This window comes from Capra hircus, chromosome 24 (genome assembly GCF_001704415.2).
Source record: "Capra hircus breed San Clemente chromosome 24, ASM170441v1, whole genome shotgun sequence".
Lineage (NCBI taxonomy): Eukaryota > Metazoa > Chordata > Mammalia > Artiodactyla > Bovidae > Capra > Capra hircus.
Genome location: NC_030831.1, coordinates 30,695,514 through 30,716,371, shown reverse-complemented (window position 1 = coordinate 30,716,371; position 20,858 = coordinate 30,695,514). Strand labels below are relative to the sequence as shown.

Below are 20,858 nucleotides of genomic sequence, written 5' to 3'. Positions count from 1 at the left end.
TCTTGTTTCATTGGTCTGGGGTCTCACATGGTCTTTTAATGCGTCCCAGGTGCTTCTCATGTTTACCTGTGTCCAATTTACCCCTTTCTGGGGACAATGTTCTAAAGCAGGGGTCCCCAACCTCTGGAATCTAATGCCCAATGATCTGAGGTGGAGCAGATATAATAATAATAAAGTGCAGAATAAATGTAATGTGCTTTAATCACCCCAAAGCCTCCCCATCCTGGTCTGTGTTAAAATTATTTTCCATGATACCTGTCCTTGGTGCCAAAAAGGTTGGGGACCACTGTTCTAATGGTAATCTTTAGTCTAGAAGACAGTAAATAGAAATAGAATAAAAAATCACCTACAATATTTCAAAATGAAGTAAAAACTCTTGCAGGACCTTTGAATTTATAGAAAGACATCTCATCTTTTAAGATCACTTGTTACAAACAGCTTTGTACTTTTATACTACAGGTCTCCTCCTGAAATCCTTAAAAAGAAAACTAAGGGAAAACCCCTTCCCCTCTGGGCTACGCCAAGGAAAAGATGGATAAGAGAGGAACCAGGGGACTGGGAAAGGTCCCACAGGCTGAGAAGGGTTCAAGACACCCTAGAATCTAGAGAACTTGGCTTGGAATTATTATTTGTCATTCCATGGCCACGGCCAACCTAATATCCTCAAATGTATCCCCCAAACAAGATGAGATTTTCCTAGAATTTGGAAGGAACATCTGACCTCTATGGAAAAAAGTACGAAGAACTATTTCTTCCCTATGTCTCTGGCTACTAAAACTTGTGGGTTTGTGTTCAGAAGTTCAGTCATGTATGACTCTTTCCAACCCCATGGACTGTAACCCTCCAGGCTCCTCTGTCCATGGGATTTCCCAGGCAGGAATACTGGGGTGGGTTGCCATTTCCTCCTCTAGGGGATCTTCCCAACCCAGGGATCAAACTGAATCTTTTACATCTCTTGCATGGGCAGGCAGATTCTTTACCACCAGCACCTCCTGGGATCGGCCCCGTTAAACTGACTGTTGCTTTGAAATGACCATTTAATTGCTTTCCAAGCCCCTCTGCCCCAAATCCAAGAGGAAGCAAAGCAACACACAGTGACCAATTCAGCATCCACACCATTGTCTTCTGACCAGGGTCATCTGCTGTAGGTGTAAGCCACAGAAACAGAACCTACTTGTAAGGCTTGTTTCCAAAAGTCTGGACATATGGTTAAAAATATCTCCTTGGAATGGCTCAGCAGTTCTACAACAGGTGGGGACATTAAAGATAAAGGACCAGAAGATGCAGGCAAGGAGGCCTTTGAGCCTGTAAGAATCCAGGCGAGAATCCAGAAGTGAGGCTGTTACTGTGGTCTAGGAAATGAAGGAATGGGATATATTTGGAATTTGGAAGGCTGTTTGAGAAGAAACAATTGCTGGGTTTGGCAGAGGATTAAGTATAAAGGCAATACTATGTGTTGGGCACAGAGCCACGGCGTGCTTTCTGTAATCACATATAATCCTCCCAATAACCGTGGAAGAATATGTATTTGCGTCTATTTCACAAGATAGAAGATAGGCGGTTTACAAATTCAACCTATCCATGGCCACTATTAACTGGGAGCGTCAACATTCAAATCTGGGAATAATGAACCACAAATTATTTTTGATGTTGCTCCCAGGATACTATGGCTCACTGCATGTGACAAGGAAGCACAGAGAAAGACTGAGAAAAAAGATGAACACTGTATCTTGTCTAATTAAGTTGGAGAAAGAGATATTCAATTTATGATATATGTTAAGTATCAGGAGGTTTGGGGAGGGAAAGGTTTAATTACATATATGCGTTTTAAATCTGTATATATAGTTCAGGGCTGTCCAACAGAAATAAAAAGTGAGACACATGTGTAATTTTGTACTTTCTGGTAGCCACATTAAGAGTAAAAAGGAACAGGTGAAATCAATTTTGATATATTTTATTTAACTCAGTTATTATTTATGACTCAATATGTTATCCTACTGGGGCTTCTCTGGTGGCTCAGTGGTAATCCACCTACAGTGCAAGAGCCACAGGATACACAGGTTCGATCCCTGGGTCGGAAAGATCTCCTGGAGGAGGGCATGGCAACCCACTCCAGTATTCTTGCCTGGAGAACCCCGTGGACTGAGGAGCCTGGTGGGCTGCAGTCCATAAGGTCACAAAGAGTCAGACACGACTGAAGCGACCTGGCACACACTCATACTCCTTCATAAAATATCAGATAGTGAAGTGAGATTAACGGAAAACAAAAGAGCAGGCTTCGTGCAGTTATGACAGTGATTTCATGAGTGCTCTCTCCTTAGGCTGTAAGTTACCTGATATCTGTCACATTATAGGAGGTGCTCACAAAATGCAATGAGTGCTCTTCTGAAGCCCAAGTGCTCTGCTTCCATTTCATTTGAGCAGAAACAAGTACGCAAAACTCTTATTCTGACATCAGCCCATGTGAGCTCATGCCTCTTTCTCTACTCAACAACTGCCTGAGATAAACTCCTTAATAGGTTCTGCCACAGCCCCCAGATCCAGATGGGCTGAGGTCGGGGGGGGGGCAGTGAGGTCCAGGGGTGCAAAGTAAATTGGTTCCTTGGAACTCCTTTAGAAATGGGTGGACAGGGACTTAGGAGGGGAGCTCTCCTCAGAGTGCTGTACACAGCCTGTCTGTAGAACAGCCTCCCCACTTCACATCCTTTTTATATTTGCTTATCTCTTACCCTTCATTTTTTTCAAGCAAGACTATCTTTCTGGACTATTGCCAGCTGTTCTAAATATACTGCCCTACTGATAAGAGTCTCGAGTTTTTTCCAGTTCACAAGTTGGTGGGCCAAGTGATCCCTTATAAAATTCTAAGACTTGATAAGAAAGTGTGTTTTAGCAGAAGAGGACAGAAGAAAGGTCAGGGGGAGAAATCACCATCCTTTGTTTACTAGGCTGAGAAATGTGAAGATCTCAGAGGAGTGAAATATCGCAGAACTCCGTCCTTGGTGACACTCTCACGTGTACTCAGCTAAGCTCTGGATCAAACTCTGACTCACAGACTTACATTCATGTCCCAGGGCAGTGTGTGGGGCGGGGGCTGGGGGGTACGCGATGCCTTCACATTCTACTCCTCGCCGTGGTGAGGCCACGCTGCAAAGCTGGTCAAAGGAAGAACAGTTAGCTCATCAAACACATGCACTTTCGGATTACCTTGACTCGGGGTATTTGGTGAGGGTGGCCAGGCTGCTGGTGTACATGTGGCCGCCCACGTCAATGTGGACGGGCGCGTTGGATTTTGTGAGCTGTGCTGGAGTGGGAATGCCTTGATTGTTCAGTGGAGATGCAGGAGATCTAGTGATCAGAGGTCTTGACATATTGGGCCGACTGTCCTACAGAGAGAGAAGCAGGTTTAGACATGTTTGCTTTATTCAGTGGAGAGAAAGGAAATGCATACCTCCTACAGAATAAGCCAGTGACTAGCACTGATATTCGTTCACTAATAAAATCTGGAAAATCAACAAGCTCTCGCTTTCACTGTCACGCGTATGAAAAAACTCTGAGATATGTGACAAAGGAAAACTTCCAGTGCTTGGAATCAAGGAGCTGAACTAATGTTCATTTCACACAGAACCACGCACTGTGATGGCATATTTTACTAATGAATTGTTGCATTTAACAACTGGTTAATGGCTTGTGGAGAACTACTATTCATTACAAATGAAAAGATAATCAATACTTGAAATGGTCTCCATCCAGATAAAATACTTATGCTTTATCCTTCTCTTGGAAAACTACCTTACTGCTATGGGCCAGGGATAAATACAGACCTTCAGCACTTGGGTTCTGCAGAATGGTCTCTTCAATTTCTATTTTCCAAATCAGGAAAAAGGGGGCATGACTGATCTGACCATCAGTTCACACACTCAAAGCAACCTTGTAAACAGGTACCAGACATTCACCAGTCAACAGATGAAACAAACAAAAAGATAACCCCACATCTACCCACTGGGTTCCTGCTTCTTTCACTAGAAGACTATGGAACTGGGCACACTTTGAAAAGCGTGTCCCCTCCAGTGGTTAGGTATGTGCTTGGGAGCCATGAGCCAGCCGCTCTTGTGTGTGCTGAGCTTGTAGAAGGGATCATTTTCCAAGGTGGGGCTGAGGCACGCGTCCGGGTACAATGTGCTGCCCCACAGGCAAAGGTATCCTGGAAGCAAACGAAGCAGAAGGAGGACATCGCATGATGGCACGAGGACATGCTGAAGAAACTGCACTCTTGAGAAAATAAAACCTGCCATCCTTTCCATGGACACAATATAAATATTTCAAACACCATCCACACATGGTCAATCGCTTTCAAATTAGAGCCCACGCCACAGACAAGCCAAGTCAGGTCTCTGGCACTCAAAGAAGGGGGTCAAACATTTAGAATCTACAATTAGGAAAAAGCTCAAACAGCACTCATGTCTGAATTCTGCCAGGCGATCGCCATGAGGGTGCTTGTAGCTTTACAATTTAGCCAGAGATTGTTTGCAAACAATGTGCAGCAGAGTCAGTGATAAGGCATAATAAAGGGATTTTGAGAAATGCCTTTGATGGAGATTATAAATGGGAAGTCATCTAGTTTTTGTGCATAAAGCCCAGCATGATGAAATATAAATTTGCAAAACATCCTAGATTTTATGATCCAAAACAGCTTCCGGAGTTACCTGGGGCACAACTGTTGGACTAGTTAGCATTAACCACATGTCCAGGCAAGACTGGGAATGCACGTTTCTTCTGAAACTCCGCATCTACTGTGAACGGGGTGGTGACTGAGCTTTCAGTCAAAACGTTGACCATCTGTGTGGTGCTTTTCTCCGTGCTGTATTAAACAGAGCTCAGGAACAGTCATAGCAAGAGCTCATGCTTTATTTCTTAAACTGAGGGAAGTGGGTTTGTAGATGTCACTGTGTTATTCTTTGTATGTTCCTGTATATTTTTAACAAAGCAAAATCGATATTAAAAAACACAAGTGATGACTGCAACACAGAGAGAAAAGTGAAAGAGGTACTGGATGGGGAAAAGAACTGAAAAACAAGGACACACATCAGTAGGAAATGTAAAGCAGTGAAGGCTGAAATATTCAACAGCATTTTAAAATCTGGGTGTCAGAAAATGGGTTTTTTCCTTTAAAAGTACAACCATATTATCCACTTTTAAGAGCTACGTACTACCTGACTTCCTTTTAGAAAATGATTTCTTGGCTAAAGACACACACACACACACACACACCCCACCCCCACCCCCCCACTCCCCCAGTCTCTGTTACAATTCAGTCCATCACAGCACTGCAGCGTCTGTAATAGTTTTTCAATTGGACACATTCTATACCCTGCCTCAGGGTGCTGGGGTGAAAATGAACAGATTTGCAGGGTTAATACTGTAGTTAGACTGTGACCTCACTCAGCATAGCTCAAACACGGCAGGTCTACGGAGAAGGAGGAAAAAAGAAAGCGTAACTGATCAGTTGAAGTAATCCAGATTTCTCAGAATATATACCATGTACACTGAAAATCATATATGTATGGATACTGCTAAATTTAAAATTAAACCAGTGTTTCCTTGTGGGGGGAGGCTGGGAAGTGGGGGATTAACCCTTTAGGACAAGGAGGAAGTTTCCTAATGTGTGGGCTCAGGCAGACTAGTAATCAATTTGTCGACTTTTTAAATTGATTTGTCTCTGCCAGGTCGTCTCTCTCTGTGGCGGCTTCAGGATCTAGTTCCCTTAGTCGCTCAGTTGTGTCCGCCTCTTTGCAACCCCGTGACTCTGTGACTGCAGCACGCCAGGATTCCCTGTCCCTCACCCCCTCCCAGACATGCTCAAACTCATATCCATTGAGTGGGTGATGCCATTCAACCATCTCGTCCTCCGTCATCCCCTTCTCCTAGTTTCCTGACCAAGGATCAAACCTGTGCCCCTGCATCAGGAGCACAGACTCAGCCACTGGACCATCACAGAAGTCCCCCCGACTTTGATTTTTTAACTGAAATAGAGTGGATGTAACAATGTTGTGGTAGTTTCAGGTGCACAGCAAAACGATTCAGCTATACATATCTATATCTATATCGCTTCCCTGGTGGCTCCGACGGTAAGGAATCTCTCTGCAATGCTGGAGACCTAGGGTCTATCCCTGGGTCTGGAAGATCCCCTAGAGAAGGGAATGGACACCCACTCCAGTGTTCCTGCCTGAAGAATCTTCATGGACAGAGGAGCCTGGCGGGTTATAGTCCACAGAGTCACAAAAAGTCGGACACCAGCTGAGCAACTAACACTTTCATTTCACATACACACGCATACCCACACATACGTATATGTATATGTATCTGGTCTTCTCAGGTGCCACAGTGATAAAGAATCTGCCTGCCAACGCACGAGCTGTAGGAGACACCAGTTAGATTCTTGGGTCTGGAAGATCCCTTGGAGAAGGAAATGGCAACCCATTCCAATATTCTTGCCTGGAAAATTTCATGTATAGAGGCGCCTGGCAGGCTACAGTTCACGGGGTCACAGAGTCGGACACGACTGAGCACACAAACGTGCACACACACACACACATCTATCTTTTCAGATTCTTTTCCCTTATAGGCTATTATAAAATACTGAGTCTAATTTCCTGTGCTATACAGTCGGTTCCTGTTGGTTCCAGTAAGACTTGAAGTGTTACAATTAGTCTTTGGTGAGCCCTTCTAGCTCTTCTCTGAGGCTCTGTCTTCTCATCCTGGGAGCTTTCTGTATTCTGTATTTGTCCCCTTAGTTAGATTATTTCTAAGGTATTAACTGCTATGGCGATGGCACCCCACTCCAGTACTCTTGCCTGGAAAATCCCTTGGATGGAGGAGCCTGGTGGGCTGCAGTCCATGGGGTCGCTAAGAGTCGGACACGACTGAGCAACTTCACTTTCACTTTTCACTTTCCTGCAATGGAGAAGGAAATGGCAACCCACTCCAGTGTTCTTGCCTGGAGAATCCCAGGGATGGGGGAGCCTGGTGGGCTGCCGTCCATGGGGTCGCACAGAGTCAGATACGACTGAAGCGACTTAGCAGCAGCAGCTAACGGAATAGAGGGTTTTCACTCAGTATTTTCCACATTGGTGCAGGCTAAAAGGACTTTTTAAACCCACAGGCTGGGGGGTAGGTAGGAGGGCGTGTTTGGGGCCGGGTGGTCTTAGCGCTTGTAGGAGACACTCAGATCTGTTGCACTGATTCCAGGTGCTTCAGTTGGCTCAGCCGTGGCCACCTCCTCCCCTCGCCAGTGACCAGAACTGGCACTATCTCTTCTTTAACTGGACACTGAGGTCTCAGATAGGATGTCTGCACCTGCCTGCAGCAGCCACTTCCCTACCAGCCTAAGGATGAAGCCAACACCCAGGCTGGCTGAGCTGGATCCTCCCTGACACTGTTGAGACACAGAATCCACCAACTCTGAGCCTCCAATCTCTATGTTTCCTGATACTCGGGCAGGTAAATTCATTTTTAAAGCTAGACTGAGCTGGGACTTCTATTACCTACCCTGCTTCCTACCTTTCCTGGATACAACCACCTCCCCATGAGGTCATTTGGCTTGGTGAGACTTAAAAGCTGCCTGCAGACAGACGCAGCAAAACTTTCTATCCTATTATCACCATGCTTCAGCTCCACTTTCCCATCTTTAGTCACTTTCCCAGCATCATCTCATTAGTTTGTGTGTGTCTTTCAACATCATTTCTGATGAGATGAAAACCATGAACTTTAACCAGAAGAGAGCACAAGTGTTTTGAATGTGCCAACATCACTGCTGGAGAAACAGCTCAGGGCACTGAGGTGTATTTGGAAAAGTGGCCAGACAGAATGGTGGTGTTTCTGATCATTCCCCCTCTGGAACAGACTCCTCACCCAGGCGGTGGGCTGGTGGACGGAACCCCATCCTAATGTTAAGTTACTCGGTTATGGTCCCCCCCTCGTGTAGCCCACTGTTCCCTCCTTCCAGGCTTAGGCAGTGTCCCTAAGGATGCACATACCCCGGGGAACAGGACAGGCTGGACCCTGGCCTCAGCAAGCTGGTTCAGTGGGAGAGAGGAGACAGGAAACAATCAATTGCAACAGGCAGGGGGAAGCCAGGTTACTGTGGCACTTTTAACTACAAGGACATGTAATCCAGGCGTGGGGGCTGGGAGGAGAGGTGGGGAAGACTCCCTGGAGACAGTCTAAGCTGAAATCTGATGGGTGAGAAGTCAGCTTACTGTGGGATGCAGGAAGGAGACCGCACGGTACATTCCAGAAATTAAAATTCATAGTGAAATTTCAGTACACTGTGAGAATTCTCCTACTTGTTTTCTTTCCAAGTATGGAGGGAAAGTGCAGGAAATGGAAGCTTGAAGATGATGGTCTGAGGACCACAGAATTAAATGGCAATTTACAATGAAAATATAAACAAACCCACCAGAATATTATTATGATGGGAAAAGGGGGAAGAAGCGGAGGAAGGAAACTCATAGCCAGTTTTCTAAGCAGCTGTCCAACAGAACTTTCTGCAAGAATGGAGACAATGTTCCATATCTGCACCCTTTAGTAGGGCGGCCATGAGCCACGTGCGGCCACTCGAGGACCTGAAATGTGGCTAGTGCGACTGAGGAACCGAATTTGTAATCTTAATGCATTTTAACTAGTTTAAATGTAATGTAGGTAGGTCAAGTGTTGGAGGCAACACTGGAGGCAACCCACTCTAGTATTCTTGTCTGGAGAATTCCACAGACAGAGGAGTGTGGTGGGCTGCAGCCCATGGGGTCACAAAAGTCAGACACAAATGAACAACTAACTCTAAGGTTAAGTGTGACTAGTGGCTGTCATGTTGGACAGGACAACGCAGTAAAACTTGTTTGAATTTTTCTTGATATATGGAGGCCCAAATCATGATGAACTTTAATCACTCAGGGAGAAGCAGGGGCATTTTAAAGTGAATACAAATGGTTTATGACCCCATCCCCTCCAACACATTCATTTCCCTCTCCCCTACTAATTGTACTTCTGCCTTCTTTACTGATTTTATGAATATAAATGAGATGAGTAACCATGCAGTGAGGATGCTGCACACACTTCATCTCTGGGTCTCAGAGAAGCAGCTGAGACAGAAAGGCACATCCCGAATGACTCCATTCCCAAGAGGTTACAGGTAACAAAAGGAATCTGGGATGACAGAGCTCAGAACACTGGCCACCTTTTTTTTGGCAGTGCGGGTGGCTCGCTAGGAGGGGATAAGAATGAATCTTCTGGAGGGCTAGAAAAGTCCTGAATCTTGATCTGGGAAGTTAAACAGCTATATACATACGTATGTGCACATGTGTGTGTTCAGTCGTGTCTGACTCTTTGAGACCCCATGGACTGTAGCCCGCCAAGCTCCTCTGTCCATGAGGCTTCGCCAGGCAAGAACACTAGTGTGGGTTGCCATTTCCTTCTCCAGGGGATCTTCCCAACCCAGCGACTGAACCTGAATCTCCTGTACTGGCAGGTGGATTCTTTACCTGTTGGCTTGGAATCCTATATATATGTGCACCTAAGATTTAGTCACTTGACTTTTAAGTTCTACTTAAAAAGAAAATAAACCAGAAAATAATCTGGGAAGAAACTCCTCCAATCCAAACACTTTTCTGTTCAGATACCCATTTAAATTGCTGTGAAATACTTCTTTTAAAAGCCAAAAAGACACTTATTATTTCCTTGCATCCGATTCCCCAAATCTGACTCTAATACCCGGACATGAAATGGTGCCTGAAATTCTATTTCTAATTCTCCATCCCCTCATTTCTATCCTGTATAGATTTTTCAGGCATGTTGATCGGTTTATCTTTAAAATTTCCATTTCTCAGCTGCTTTCAGTCTGCGGCTTCCTTCTACCTTAATCATCCATCTCACCTACCCAACAGAGCAGCAATGATTCTGGGCGAGGAGAGTCCTTCAAGGGATCTGACTGCAGGCATCTTTCAAAAGAAGCTAATGAAAAATGTGCCTCCTAAATCTAACCTTGCTGTGCGCTGTTCAAACAGGAGCCCCAGGGGCACCGCCTGAAACAAATGAGCTGAAGTTTAAACTGAAAGTTTTAATGGCTTTATTTGTTAAGAACGTATGCCCCTGCCTCATGTCACGTTCCACTATCAGGCTGGACTATGTTATCTCTTTCACTGGGAAAAGAAACAGGTTTCTCAGGGATACTTCCAGAAAAGCATGTCAATAGTAAAGTATTTACCTTATTATTTGATACAGGCAATAGAGCAGTGCTGGAATTTAACACAAACCCTAACTTTTCCCACAAAATGCAGCCTGGGTTTGAAATACATGTATTTATATCACCTGTACTCTCACATGTACCCAAGTAGCATCTCAATTATATGGAATGCATGGACAGTGGGTGTTCTGATTAATTCTGTTTTCTGGTACTTGGCCAACCATTTCAGCCATGCAGCTTGTAACCAAAGTGTCTTAGGCGAGGATCTTGCTTCCTCGCGTGGACATCTGGCATTGCCTTGGAGGGTTAGTTTAAAGCTGACACCATCTTGCTGGACTCACAGTAAAGGTTCTTATAGAGAAACATCACCTAAGTTGTGTGCTGAGACTCTCAACCGTAAAACCAGCATATTTTGTAAGGGCCCTCACTGTTTCTTCATTCAAATGATATCGACTGGGTTCTTGAGTGGGTAGCCAGTGCCTTCTCCTGAGGATCTTCCCCACCCAGGGATTGAACTCTGGTCTCTTACACTGCAGGCAGAGTCTCTACCATCTGAGCCACCAGGGAAGCCTGATTGAGCTCCTCGCTCGCTAAGTTGCTAAGTCACTTCAGTCATGTCCGACTCTGTGTGACCCCATAGACGGCAGCCCACCAGGCTCCCCTGTCCCTGGGATTCTCCAGGCAAGAACACTGGAGTGGGTTGCCATTTCCTTCTCCATTGCATGAAAGTGAAAAGTGAAAGTGAAGTCGCTCAGTCGTGTCCGACTCTTAGCGACCCCATGGACTGCAGCCTACCAGGCTTCTCCATCCATGGGATTTTCCAGGCAAGAGTACTGGAGTGGGGTGCCATTGCCTTCTCCAGAGCTCCTACTACGTGTCAAACTTTACTTTAATAGCAGAGTGACACTGGAGAGAGAGAAATAAATCACTTCTTATAATTTCACATAGGTTAAACAAAAACCCAAGCCCGAGCAATCTTTCAAAATTGAAGACTGTTTTTGTCCATCTCTGAAGTCAGCGGAGAAGTAGGCTAACAAGTCTTCAGAGCATCCAAATTTGATATCAGATCTTCCATTCATTTTATTCACAGGTACTCCCTTCAAACTCACAGAACCTGCTTACTCCTGACTCAGAGATCCATAACAAGTTGGTCATTGGTTTTCTAGCCTATATAAGAATCATCCAAATTAATTCATCCCCAGATCAAGCCCCACATTAACTTAGATTGTAAAATATATAGTAAAATGAAGAAAAACTTCTGCACAAATATGATTTTTTAAAAAAAACTTCTTTCTAAGGTAAAACAATTTTGAAAACTTCACATAGCTGGAAAAAATAAACCAAAACAGAACACCTCAAGTATGCAGGAGAAAGAACCCTGGTTTTTGGAATCTGAAGACCTGGTTTGAGTTCAGGCTCAGTCTTTAGGTCATCTTGGAGAAGTTACCAAACCTACGGGACTCCAGCTTTCTCATCTCTAAGACAGGATGAATCTTCCCACTCTACAGAGAGGTAAAGGCGGCAGAGGGTAAAATGTTGGTGATGGCTTACAATACAGGATGTTGCACAGAGGAAAGACAGAGGAATTTCTGCAGAAGGAATTTTTTCCTTCTACACATGACAAATGAAATTTAATACATCCATATACTCCATGTACAGAGGAGATGTCTATGGATCCAGCAAGACATACAGAGAACGTTTAAAGCAGCTGAGGAGTAAAGACTCATAGTTGAGAAAGACCGCATTTTACACCGATAAAATATTACATAATGGGGTACAGATAAAGAAGAACAGAATAGGACAGGGACCTGCCTGACAGTGGTTAGGACTTTGCCTTCCAATGCGGGGGCTGTAGGTTCCATCCCTGGTCCGTGGGCTAAGATCCCACAGGCCTCACAGCAGTAACACCAAAACATACAACAGAAGCAAAATTGTAACAGGGTTAGTAAAGACTTTAAAAATAATGGTCTACCTCAAGAAAAAAGGTAGGATGGAACATCACAAGATGAGAGCTGGACAAAGCCTATGGAAAGAAGTAGAGAATGAGATCATCACAGTAGGTTCATAAAATGAAATAACACGTGAGCTGTATTGATTTTGTTTTCAGATCAAATCTTAATTTCACAGATTAAAAAAAGGAAATAAAAAATAGGAGGCTTCAAAGTTGTTTCAAAATGACCAGCAACTGTGGTAAATTAATCTGTAATTACTTCCTAATCTGAAATAGCAAAATGTTACTCTTCTTGCCTCGGGCCAGGAGGATGGCTTACTACTGTTTATTTTAATGCACAATATTTACCAGATATAGAGTGTCCTCAATGTGCCTGCTCCCCTCCAATAGTGAAATATGTATCCAAGAAGTCCCCTTATTAGATTATCAAGCTGGGACCATGAAAAGAAAACTATTTGCCAAGATTTCTCTGCCTTTTTTTTCCCCTCAAAAATCAAACTGAATTTATAAAAAGGTAACATTTTGATAGAATTTTGCTGTGTTTATTATAGTTGGATTAATTTTTGAATTAGATTTCTTGGACAGTTTCAAATATACTTAAAAAATCACAGACTAGTATTTTTAAATAGACACTATAGCTCAACTGTGGATGTTACTGTTTTTTTTTTAAATTAAAACATAGCATAAAAGTGAAAGCAGTCTCTGTCACAGTTCTATAGGGGAAAGTCTTTTTTTTTCTTTGCAAAAATAGATGTAGGTACAACGAAAATATCTGAAATTAAATGCACCCACGTATCAGTAGGGTATAGGACTGGGTAATGATGTTACAGGCAAATTTTGTTTTTGTTTTTTCTCTTGTACTTTATGATGTTGAACACTGAAATTTAAAAAAAAAATTCTATTAAAATAAAAAAACAGGAAAAAAACACCCAGCACTATATTGCCCAATTGAATCAATTAGCACACAGTCTCGCCATGCCGTTATATTTTACTTTCATCATCAGAATTTTGTGGACATTTTAAAATGAAGAACAGAATGAAGAAATACAGAAATGGAACAGAACTTAGGAGAGAAGCTTCCTTTCCTTTTATTTTCTTGCTAGGAAGGAAATGTGCAGAACGAAAAATTAAATGGGCCTCAGGTCATGGTAAGCTCATATTTAGCTGACATGGAAGTCTATTTAGTTTGATCCTGAGAGAAAGGGGCAGAAGCCTATGGTTTCTACACTCTTGGGAACTATCTGGTCATCTGTCCCTGCCCTGGGGTCCCCTCGATTCCCAGATCTAAAACCCAGCAACAGCAAGCTGATAAAAGCCACACGTGAATACCGCCTGCTTTTCCAGAAGTCAGTTTGGCACCTGCTTTCTTGCAAGAAGATGCAGGTGGTAGCAAAAAGGTTGGTAGTGAAGCACTCTCTCATGCTCAGGGAGGGCCTTCGAGTCTGAAACCAGAACCCCCTGCACAATGTTAAGTATTATCACTGTTTCACAGAGAAGGAAGTTGACACCGAGGTCAAGTGTCTTAGTCTATAACTATCTAGTAATGAATTTACTGTGATATTTTACACGCTTGCCATTGTGTACCAGTGTAACATTACCACTCTTCACTGCTAGGTGATCCATACCCTGGCTTTCTCAAGAGAAAGGACAGATTTGCCTTGCTCCATCCACCTTCTTCCTCTCAGTCTGTTTTGGGATGAAGACAATGGGCTTGAGAGTTTGAAGGATGGTCGGTCAGTGGTCATGCAGAAGACAAGAGACAGCTGCTCCAGGAAGCAGACACCTCTCCCCAGCCCCCATCTCTGTTTCCCAAAATGAAACAAATGAACTGGCTTTCATTTACTCCTCCTTAGTCCTTGTTGCTAACTACAGGGCACATCTGCCTCTAAATAAACAATAAACTTGACTCACTGTTTTCTTGGATGTGGTCATAAAAATTCATTGTCCAATTGCCAAAAAAAAAAAAAAAAAAAAAAAATTCATTGTCCAACAGTGTCAAAAGCTAAATAGGTTCCTTTCAAGGACTTAACTGAGTCCCTTGGAAGCTCCTCTTAAGATTCTTAGATGCCTTTCTGCTTACCTTTATGCACTTTAAAAAATAAAAAATTAATATACGCAAGTTTTTAAGTATATTGACTTACTCTCATTTACATATTAGGGGTGTTCAAAAGTTCCTTTGATCACTTGTTCATTCAGTGAGAAATCATGGCTCACTATTTGGTGTGGGGCTAGGGCACTGCGGGCTTCCCTGATAGCTCAGTTGGTAAAGAATCCGCCTGCTATGCAGGAGACCCCGGTTCAATTCCTGGATCGGGAAGATCCCCCGGAGAAGAGATAGGCTACCCACTCCAGTATTCTGGCCTTAAGAATTCCATGAACTGCATAGTTGATGGGGTCACAAAGAGTCAGACTGAGCAACTTTCCCTTTCACTTTTACTGGGGGCACTGTGGATGTGAACAATTCAAGGAGTGAGAGTCTGCCTTGGGAAGAAGCCGCATGCATGCACAGGGAATTCCCGATGACAAAAGAGCCCCATGGAAATAAAGAAAATGAATCAAATTATGCTTTAAATGTCCTGAGAACTAGTTATGGACAATCTTAAGCAAACAATAATTTGGTAGAGTCAGAAAATAATCACTCTAGGTTTTATGACTCTAGAGTACATTATTTTAAAACAAGACATGTCTGTATTTAGCAATTTCACATTACCAGGATCATACTCCTTATTTTCCCACTTACCTTTGCAAAGAATACCAGCAGCAGTGTTTCTAACAGTGCTGACATGATTTAAGTTTCTAAATTCAGAGGCTTTTTCCTGAGGATGTGACAGAATAGAGTCTGAGCCATGTCATATGTCGCTGATGAGTTATGTGGCCTTGGCAAAGTGTGTCATTTCTCACTTCATTTTTCCCATTTATAATAGATGCAGCTGACCCAGCTGATGTATAATGCTTTTCTCAGTCCTCATTTTTAAACATAATTATGTGATTGTTAAAAACATAAACTGTAAGAGATTCAAATGCTTTAAGAAAGTTAGCATTTTAGGAGGTCAGAATTCAAACTTACTTGGAAAGAAAGAAGAACTGGTCATGAAATGAAAGGTATTTCAAAACTATGAGCGCAAAAGCAGAAAAAAAGAAGCCAACAGAGAGAGATTTCTTAATAATCACAGCATTTTCTCTAGCTGATTAGGGAAGATGAAATTTTAATCACTACTGCTTTTTATTTGGCTTCACTGAAAGGATGAAACAGCCAACAAAATATGGTGCTTAATGACTAGAATGCCTACTTCAGAGAAATTTTTTTTCCATAGTGCTCTTTCACTTGCACTATTCTACGATACTGGAGTGGTCTGAAAGTAGCTTACTTGAGATTCCCTTACAGAACAGAAAACATTTATTCTTGTGATAGAAAACAAATGCTTTTTAATAAAGTAAGAATCTCGTGTAAGCCACATAAGTGTCATCTCTTCACAAAGAAATATTGAGTAATATAGAAGAAAAAAATCAAGGCAAGTGAGAGTTACCATCTCGATGTTTCCACACCAGAACCAATGGGTATTGTGTCGTATTGACAGGCAGGCCAGAGGGTGAATGGCTTGCCAAAAATGCTTCTCCTAGGGGACATCTCGGGCTTCGCTGATAGCTCAGTTGCTAAAGAATCCGCCTGCAATGCAGGAGACCCCGATTTGGTTCCTGGGTCGGGAAGATGCACTGGAGAAGGGATAGGCTACCCACTTCAGTATTCTTGGGCTTCCCTTGTGGCTCAGCTGGTAAAGAATCTGCTGCAGTGTGAGAGACCTGGGTTGGGAAGATCCCCTGGAGAAGGGAAAGGCTACCCACTCCAGTATTCTGGCCTGGAGAATTCCATGGACTAGTCCATGGGGTCGCAAAAAGTTGGACACGACTGAGCGACTTTCACTTGCTCACTCAGGGGACATCTCCTGCCAGGTAAATCTTTGTTCTCAGAAGATGGAGGCTGATTCTGGCTGTTTGGGTCACCCTGGTTTTTAGTTATTACATGGGTCCCATCTGAGCCGCTGGTGATATGAAGCAAGACTGGAGGTGAGTCCATGCTCCGCGTCGGCTTCTGATGATGTGGTGGAACTCAGGTCTGGCAGCAGTCAGCTGTGGTCAGTGGCCACTGGAGAGGTGACAGCGCTTGTAGCTGAACTATTGGTCCCGTATGAGATACGTTTCTTCGGAAATTTTAGAGGGGACGTTGACTGATGAAACGTCCTGCTTGGGAGCAGATGGATGAAGAGATAACACTGAAAGCACAGCTTAGAAAGAAAGTGAATGAGCAGGAAAGGCAGCATCGAGCCCGTCTCCCTCCTCCGATTTTACTGCAATGAGCCGTTCCTTACAGTTTTCATGCTGTAAAGGAGGAGACATCTGTGTTCTTGGAGAAGTATCTTAAAATAAACACTAACAAGAGTTTAAAAAAAAAAAAAAAAAAACCCTAACTTTTTAAAGATCAACCTGACTGGCCAGAAAACTATGGTACAAAAAAGGAAACAAATTAGAAAAAAAAAAATCATACCTGGAATTTACATAGTGCCTTATGTATATGAAGCAGTTAATCTATGAAATCCAAGTCGTTGTGAGTAATAACAACCTATAAGCCTTCTAAAAGGTCCAGAGAAGGAGGAGGGTAAGGCCAATACTGTCTTTTGCAAAGAAGGGAAACTGAAACAGGAATATTCAAACTGTCCAATGGTAGCCCAAAGTCACTGAAAGTTAGCTGATTAAAAAAGTCAGAAGCAAAATATCCTGGGATCTAAGCCTGCATTTTTCCTCCTGAAATGTGCCGCCTTGGCCTGGGGCAATCTGGTAGCATCTAACCCACCAGGACTTAGACTCTGAAAGCAGTCATTTGGTTTACCTGCAACAGCAGACAGGACTTCACCGGAGCATTTCCACTTAAGGCAGTGAACCGTGCAGGAAAGTGTCTTTGGTAGTCTTAAAAGTCCCAGTTTAATCTTATTAGATGGTTATTTAACCACAAGATACAGTATATAATGCCACAACAACGGCAGTGGTGGTATAGTGAGGAGGCGGATAGCAAAATTCCATCTATGAGGAAAAACAGTTGCTGTTAGAACAGCAGCAGCAGAAGAGAAAACAGCCCAAGAACTGAGACCAAGAAGAAATGCGACAAGAAGGGATGCAAGAGAGGTTTGCTAAGTCGCTTCAGTCGTGTCCGACTCTGTGCGACCCCATAGACGGCAGCCCATCAGGCTCCCCCATCCCTGGGATTCTCCAGGCAAGAACACTGGAGTGGGTTGCCATTTCCTTCTCCAATGCAGGAAAGTGAAAAGTGAAAGTGAAGCCGCTCAGTCGTGTCCAACCCTCAGCGACCCCATGGACTGCAGCCTTCCAGGCTCCTCTGTCCATGGGATTTTCCAGGCAAGAGTACTGGAGGGGGTTGCCTTTGCCTTCTCCGGCAAGAGAGGTTTAAGAAAGGAGAAAAGGCCAGTGATGTGGGAAGGGGACAGGAAGAGAAACCGATGGAGAGGGAAGCGCAGGAGAGACAGGAAGAAACACAGATGTGTTGGGAAAGTGGGGAGGATCAGACTAGTTTCATCTTGTTTCCCAACCAACCTGTCGGCTCTTCTATTCAGGAGGTCAGTTTCTAATGCCTGGCTGCTGGCCCCCAGGTCCTCCTTTTATTCCAGGGTAGATCTCACTTGATCCCTCTGAGTCAGGGGTCCCCAACCCTGGCCTGTGGACTGTTAGGAACTGGGCCATACAGCAGGAGGTGTGTACCGGTAGAAGCTTCACCTGAATTTACAGCTGACCCCCATCACTCTCATTACCACCTGAGCCCCACCTCCTGTCAGATCACCAGCAGCATAACAAACAGAATGCGCTTGAGTCACCCCCAAACCATCCCCCTCCCCCACCCAATCCGTGGAAAAATCATCTACCACGAAACTGGTCCCTGGTGCCAAAAAGGCTGGGGACCACTACTCTAAGTGGACAGTCAAGACAGAGGTTTGTGGGGAAGGTCTGAAGGGTTCTCTAGGTCCTACAATTTGCAAGGTCTCCTTTATAATGAATCTGAAAGATCCCTCTAGGTACTGCTTCCTTCTGAAGACTATCAGGAGGAAGAAGCCAAACTTTCAGAGAACCAGGTAGATAGATCCGTGACCCTCATGCAAAGCTGGCCCCATAAATGAGCTCACAGATCAATGACACCAACCAGCAGGATGGAAGATCACAGGGATCCAGTGAAAGCTTACAGCCATCATCAGTGTGAAACCAGGGTGTGGCGAGCACTGCCGGGTTATTTTTCCTACCAGTTCCCCACAGTATTTAATGAAATACATTTTTATTTTTGCACACAGTGGAAAATGAATACACAGTACTGATGATGATAAAGCAAGTCTATAAGGCTCCATAACTGAGGGCTCTGATCGCCTTCCAGTAAACGACTTCAGTGATTTCTTCCTTCGGGCAATGGCCCTCAAATGCTTTTTGATTGTTATCCACCCATTCCATCAGTCAAGGGAAAAAGACAAGACAAAACCCACCAACTCATGGTGTTAATAGGCACGAATGTCAATTAAGGAAAAATCAAACACTAACGAGGCGAAAGGGATTTTGTGGAAATAAAATAAACGCGTACTTCCCATGACAGAAGTCTAATGCTGTCAGACTGCACAACAGAAAGACCAGCACTCGGGGGTTAGCAGTCCACACTCCGAGAAGCAGGGTGCGAGGCATCTTGGCGTTGCTGAGGTTTACAGAGAATGACAAGGGGCTAGCTCCGTGGGGCTGACTCTGGGTCCCTGTAGATCTCAGGTGCAGACTCAGGGTGGGTGCGGTAAGGCTGGACAAGAGAAGAGAGTCGAACGCCACTTCGTCCCAGTCCGGGCTGAAGCATTTCATAAATGAGAGGTACTCAGAGTCAGCCAGTATTCTTGCCTGGAGAATCCCCGTGGACAAAGGAGCCTGGCAAGCTACAGTCAGTGGGGTTGCAACTACGACTGAGAGACGAAGCACACACACACAGCGTCACTCCTGGAAATCAACTAGACCACACCTCCGCAGGGGCCGCAGCAACGCTTTGTTCAGTCTCCAGCACAGAGCCGGGCACTTGGCAGGCACTAATAACCAGCTGAAAGTGCAAGTGTTAGTCACTCAGTCGTGTCCGACTCTTTGCCACCCCGTGGACTGCAGACTTCCAGGCTCCTCTGTCCATGGAATTCTCCAGGCAAGAATTCTGGAATGGGTTGCCATTCCCTTCTCCAGGGGATCTTCCCCACCCAGGGACTGACAGTAAAGCATCTGCCTACAACGCGGGAGACCCGGGCTGGATCCCTGGGTCAGGAAGATCCTCTGGAGAAGGAAATGGCGACCCACTCCAGTACTCTTGCCTGGAAAATCCCATGGACGGAGGAGCCTGGTAGGTTACAGTCCATGGGGTAGCAAAGAGTCGGACACAACTGAGTGACCTCACTTTTTTTCTTTCACTCCTGCATTGCAGGTGGCTTCTTTACAACTGATCCACCAGGGAAGCCTAATAACCAACTGATTGAATAACTTGATACTTAATTCCAGGAGGGGCTGTGAAAGGTGGGTGTACCACTAGCTGCTTTCTCGTCTCTGCACTAACCACAGAAGGTGCTCAAAACCGCTTCAGTAGAGAGAAGAGGACCAGAAGGGGAAACAAAAAAATGAATCTGAGGCTGGAACAGGCAGAATGCTTCCAGCAACATAACAGAGCAACAGAGAGCAGCATGTGATTTAAACAGACACTATGAGAAATGTTATGAATAACTTAGGTGGACATTTATTCAGTAATAAAAGTAATAACATTTTCAAATGAAGTAAAATATTTTATGGTGTAATCTGATGAATTGACAGCTATTCTTTCTAAGTTCTATTTGAAAAAATACTACTAACACATCAGCAGCAGTGCACAGAGGCAGAATTGAACTGAGGGCTCCAGGGCCACAGTGCTGGGCTTCCATACACTAGTTTCATCACGAGCTTGGGGGCTTGATTTAACAGCTCTCTGCCTCAGTTTCCCCACCTTTGCATGCTGCTGTGTGCTAAGTCACTTCAATCGTGTCCAACTCTTTGCGACCCCATGGACTGTAGCCACCAGGCTCCTCTGTCCATGGGATTTTCCAGGCCAAGAATATCAGAGTGGGTTGCCATGCCCTCCTCCAGGGGATCTTTCCAGCCCAGGGATCAAACCCTGGTCTCCGCATTGAGGGCATATTCTTTACCATTTGAGCCACAAAGGAAGCCCATTCTTTCAGTTCAGTTCAGTTCAGTTCAGTTCAGTCACTCAGTCGTGTCCGACTCTTTGCGAGCCCATGAATCGCAGCACGGCAGGCCTCCCTGTCCATCACCATCTCCCGGAGTTCACTCGAACTCACATCCATTGAGTCGGTGATGCCATCCAGCCATCTCATCCTCTGTCGTCCCCTTTTCCTCCTGCCCTCAATCCCTCCCAGCATCAGAGTCTTCTCCAGTGAGTCAACTCTTCGCATGAGGTGGCCAAAGTACTGGAGTTTCAGCTTTAGCCCATTCTTTAAACAAGGTCAAAATAACGCTTTTTTGTGACTATGGAGAAAAATCAATAATTCATGTTATAGAGTAGGCAGTTACAAAAAGCACTTACCTAGTACCTGGAATATAATCTTTAATAAACAGCTA

The 20,858-nt window shown here is 44.3% G+C and overlaps 1 protein-coding gene across 4 annotated transcripts in view; it reads right to left on the bottom strand.

The window, feature by feature from the left end:
• Window positions 1–20,858, bottom strand: part of KCTD1 (potassium channel tetramerization domain containing 1) — a 206,317-nt gene that overhangs the window by 47,156 nt on the left and 138,303 nt on the right. For all 4 annotated transcript variants that reach the window (XR_001917179.1, XM_018039651.1, XM_018039652.1 and 1 more), the window contains exon 2: window positions 3,205–3,383. Coding sequence is in view for 3 of the 4 variants with exons in the window: in XM_018039651.1 (XP_017895140.1) it covers window positions 3,205–3,383 (179 nt within the window). In the remaining variant the exon portion in view is untranslated. The remainder of the gene's footprint in view (window positions 1–3,204; window positions 3,384–20,858) is intronic.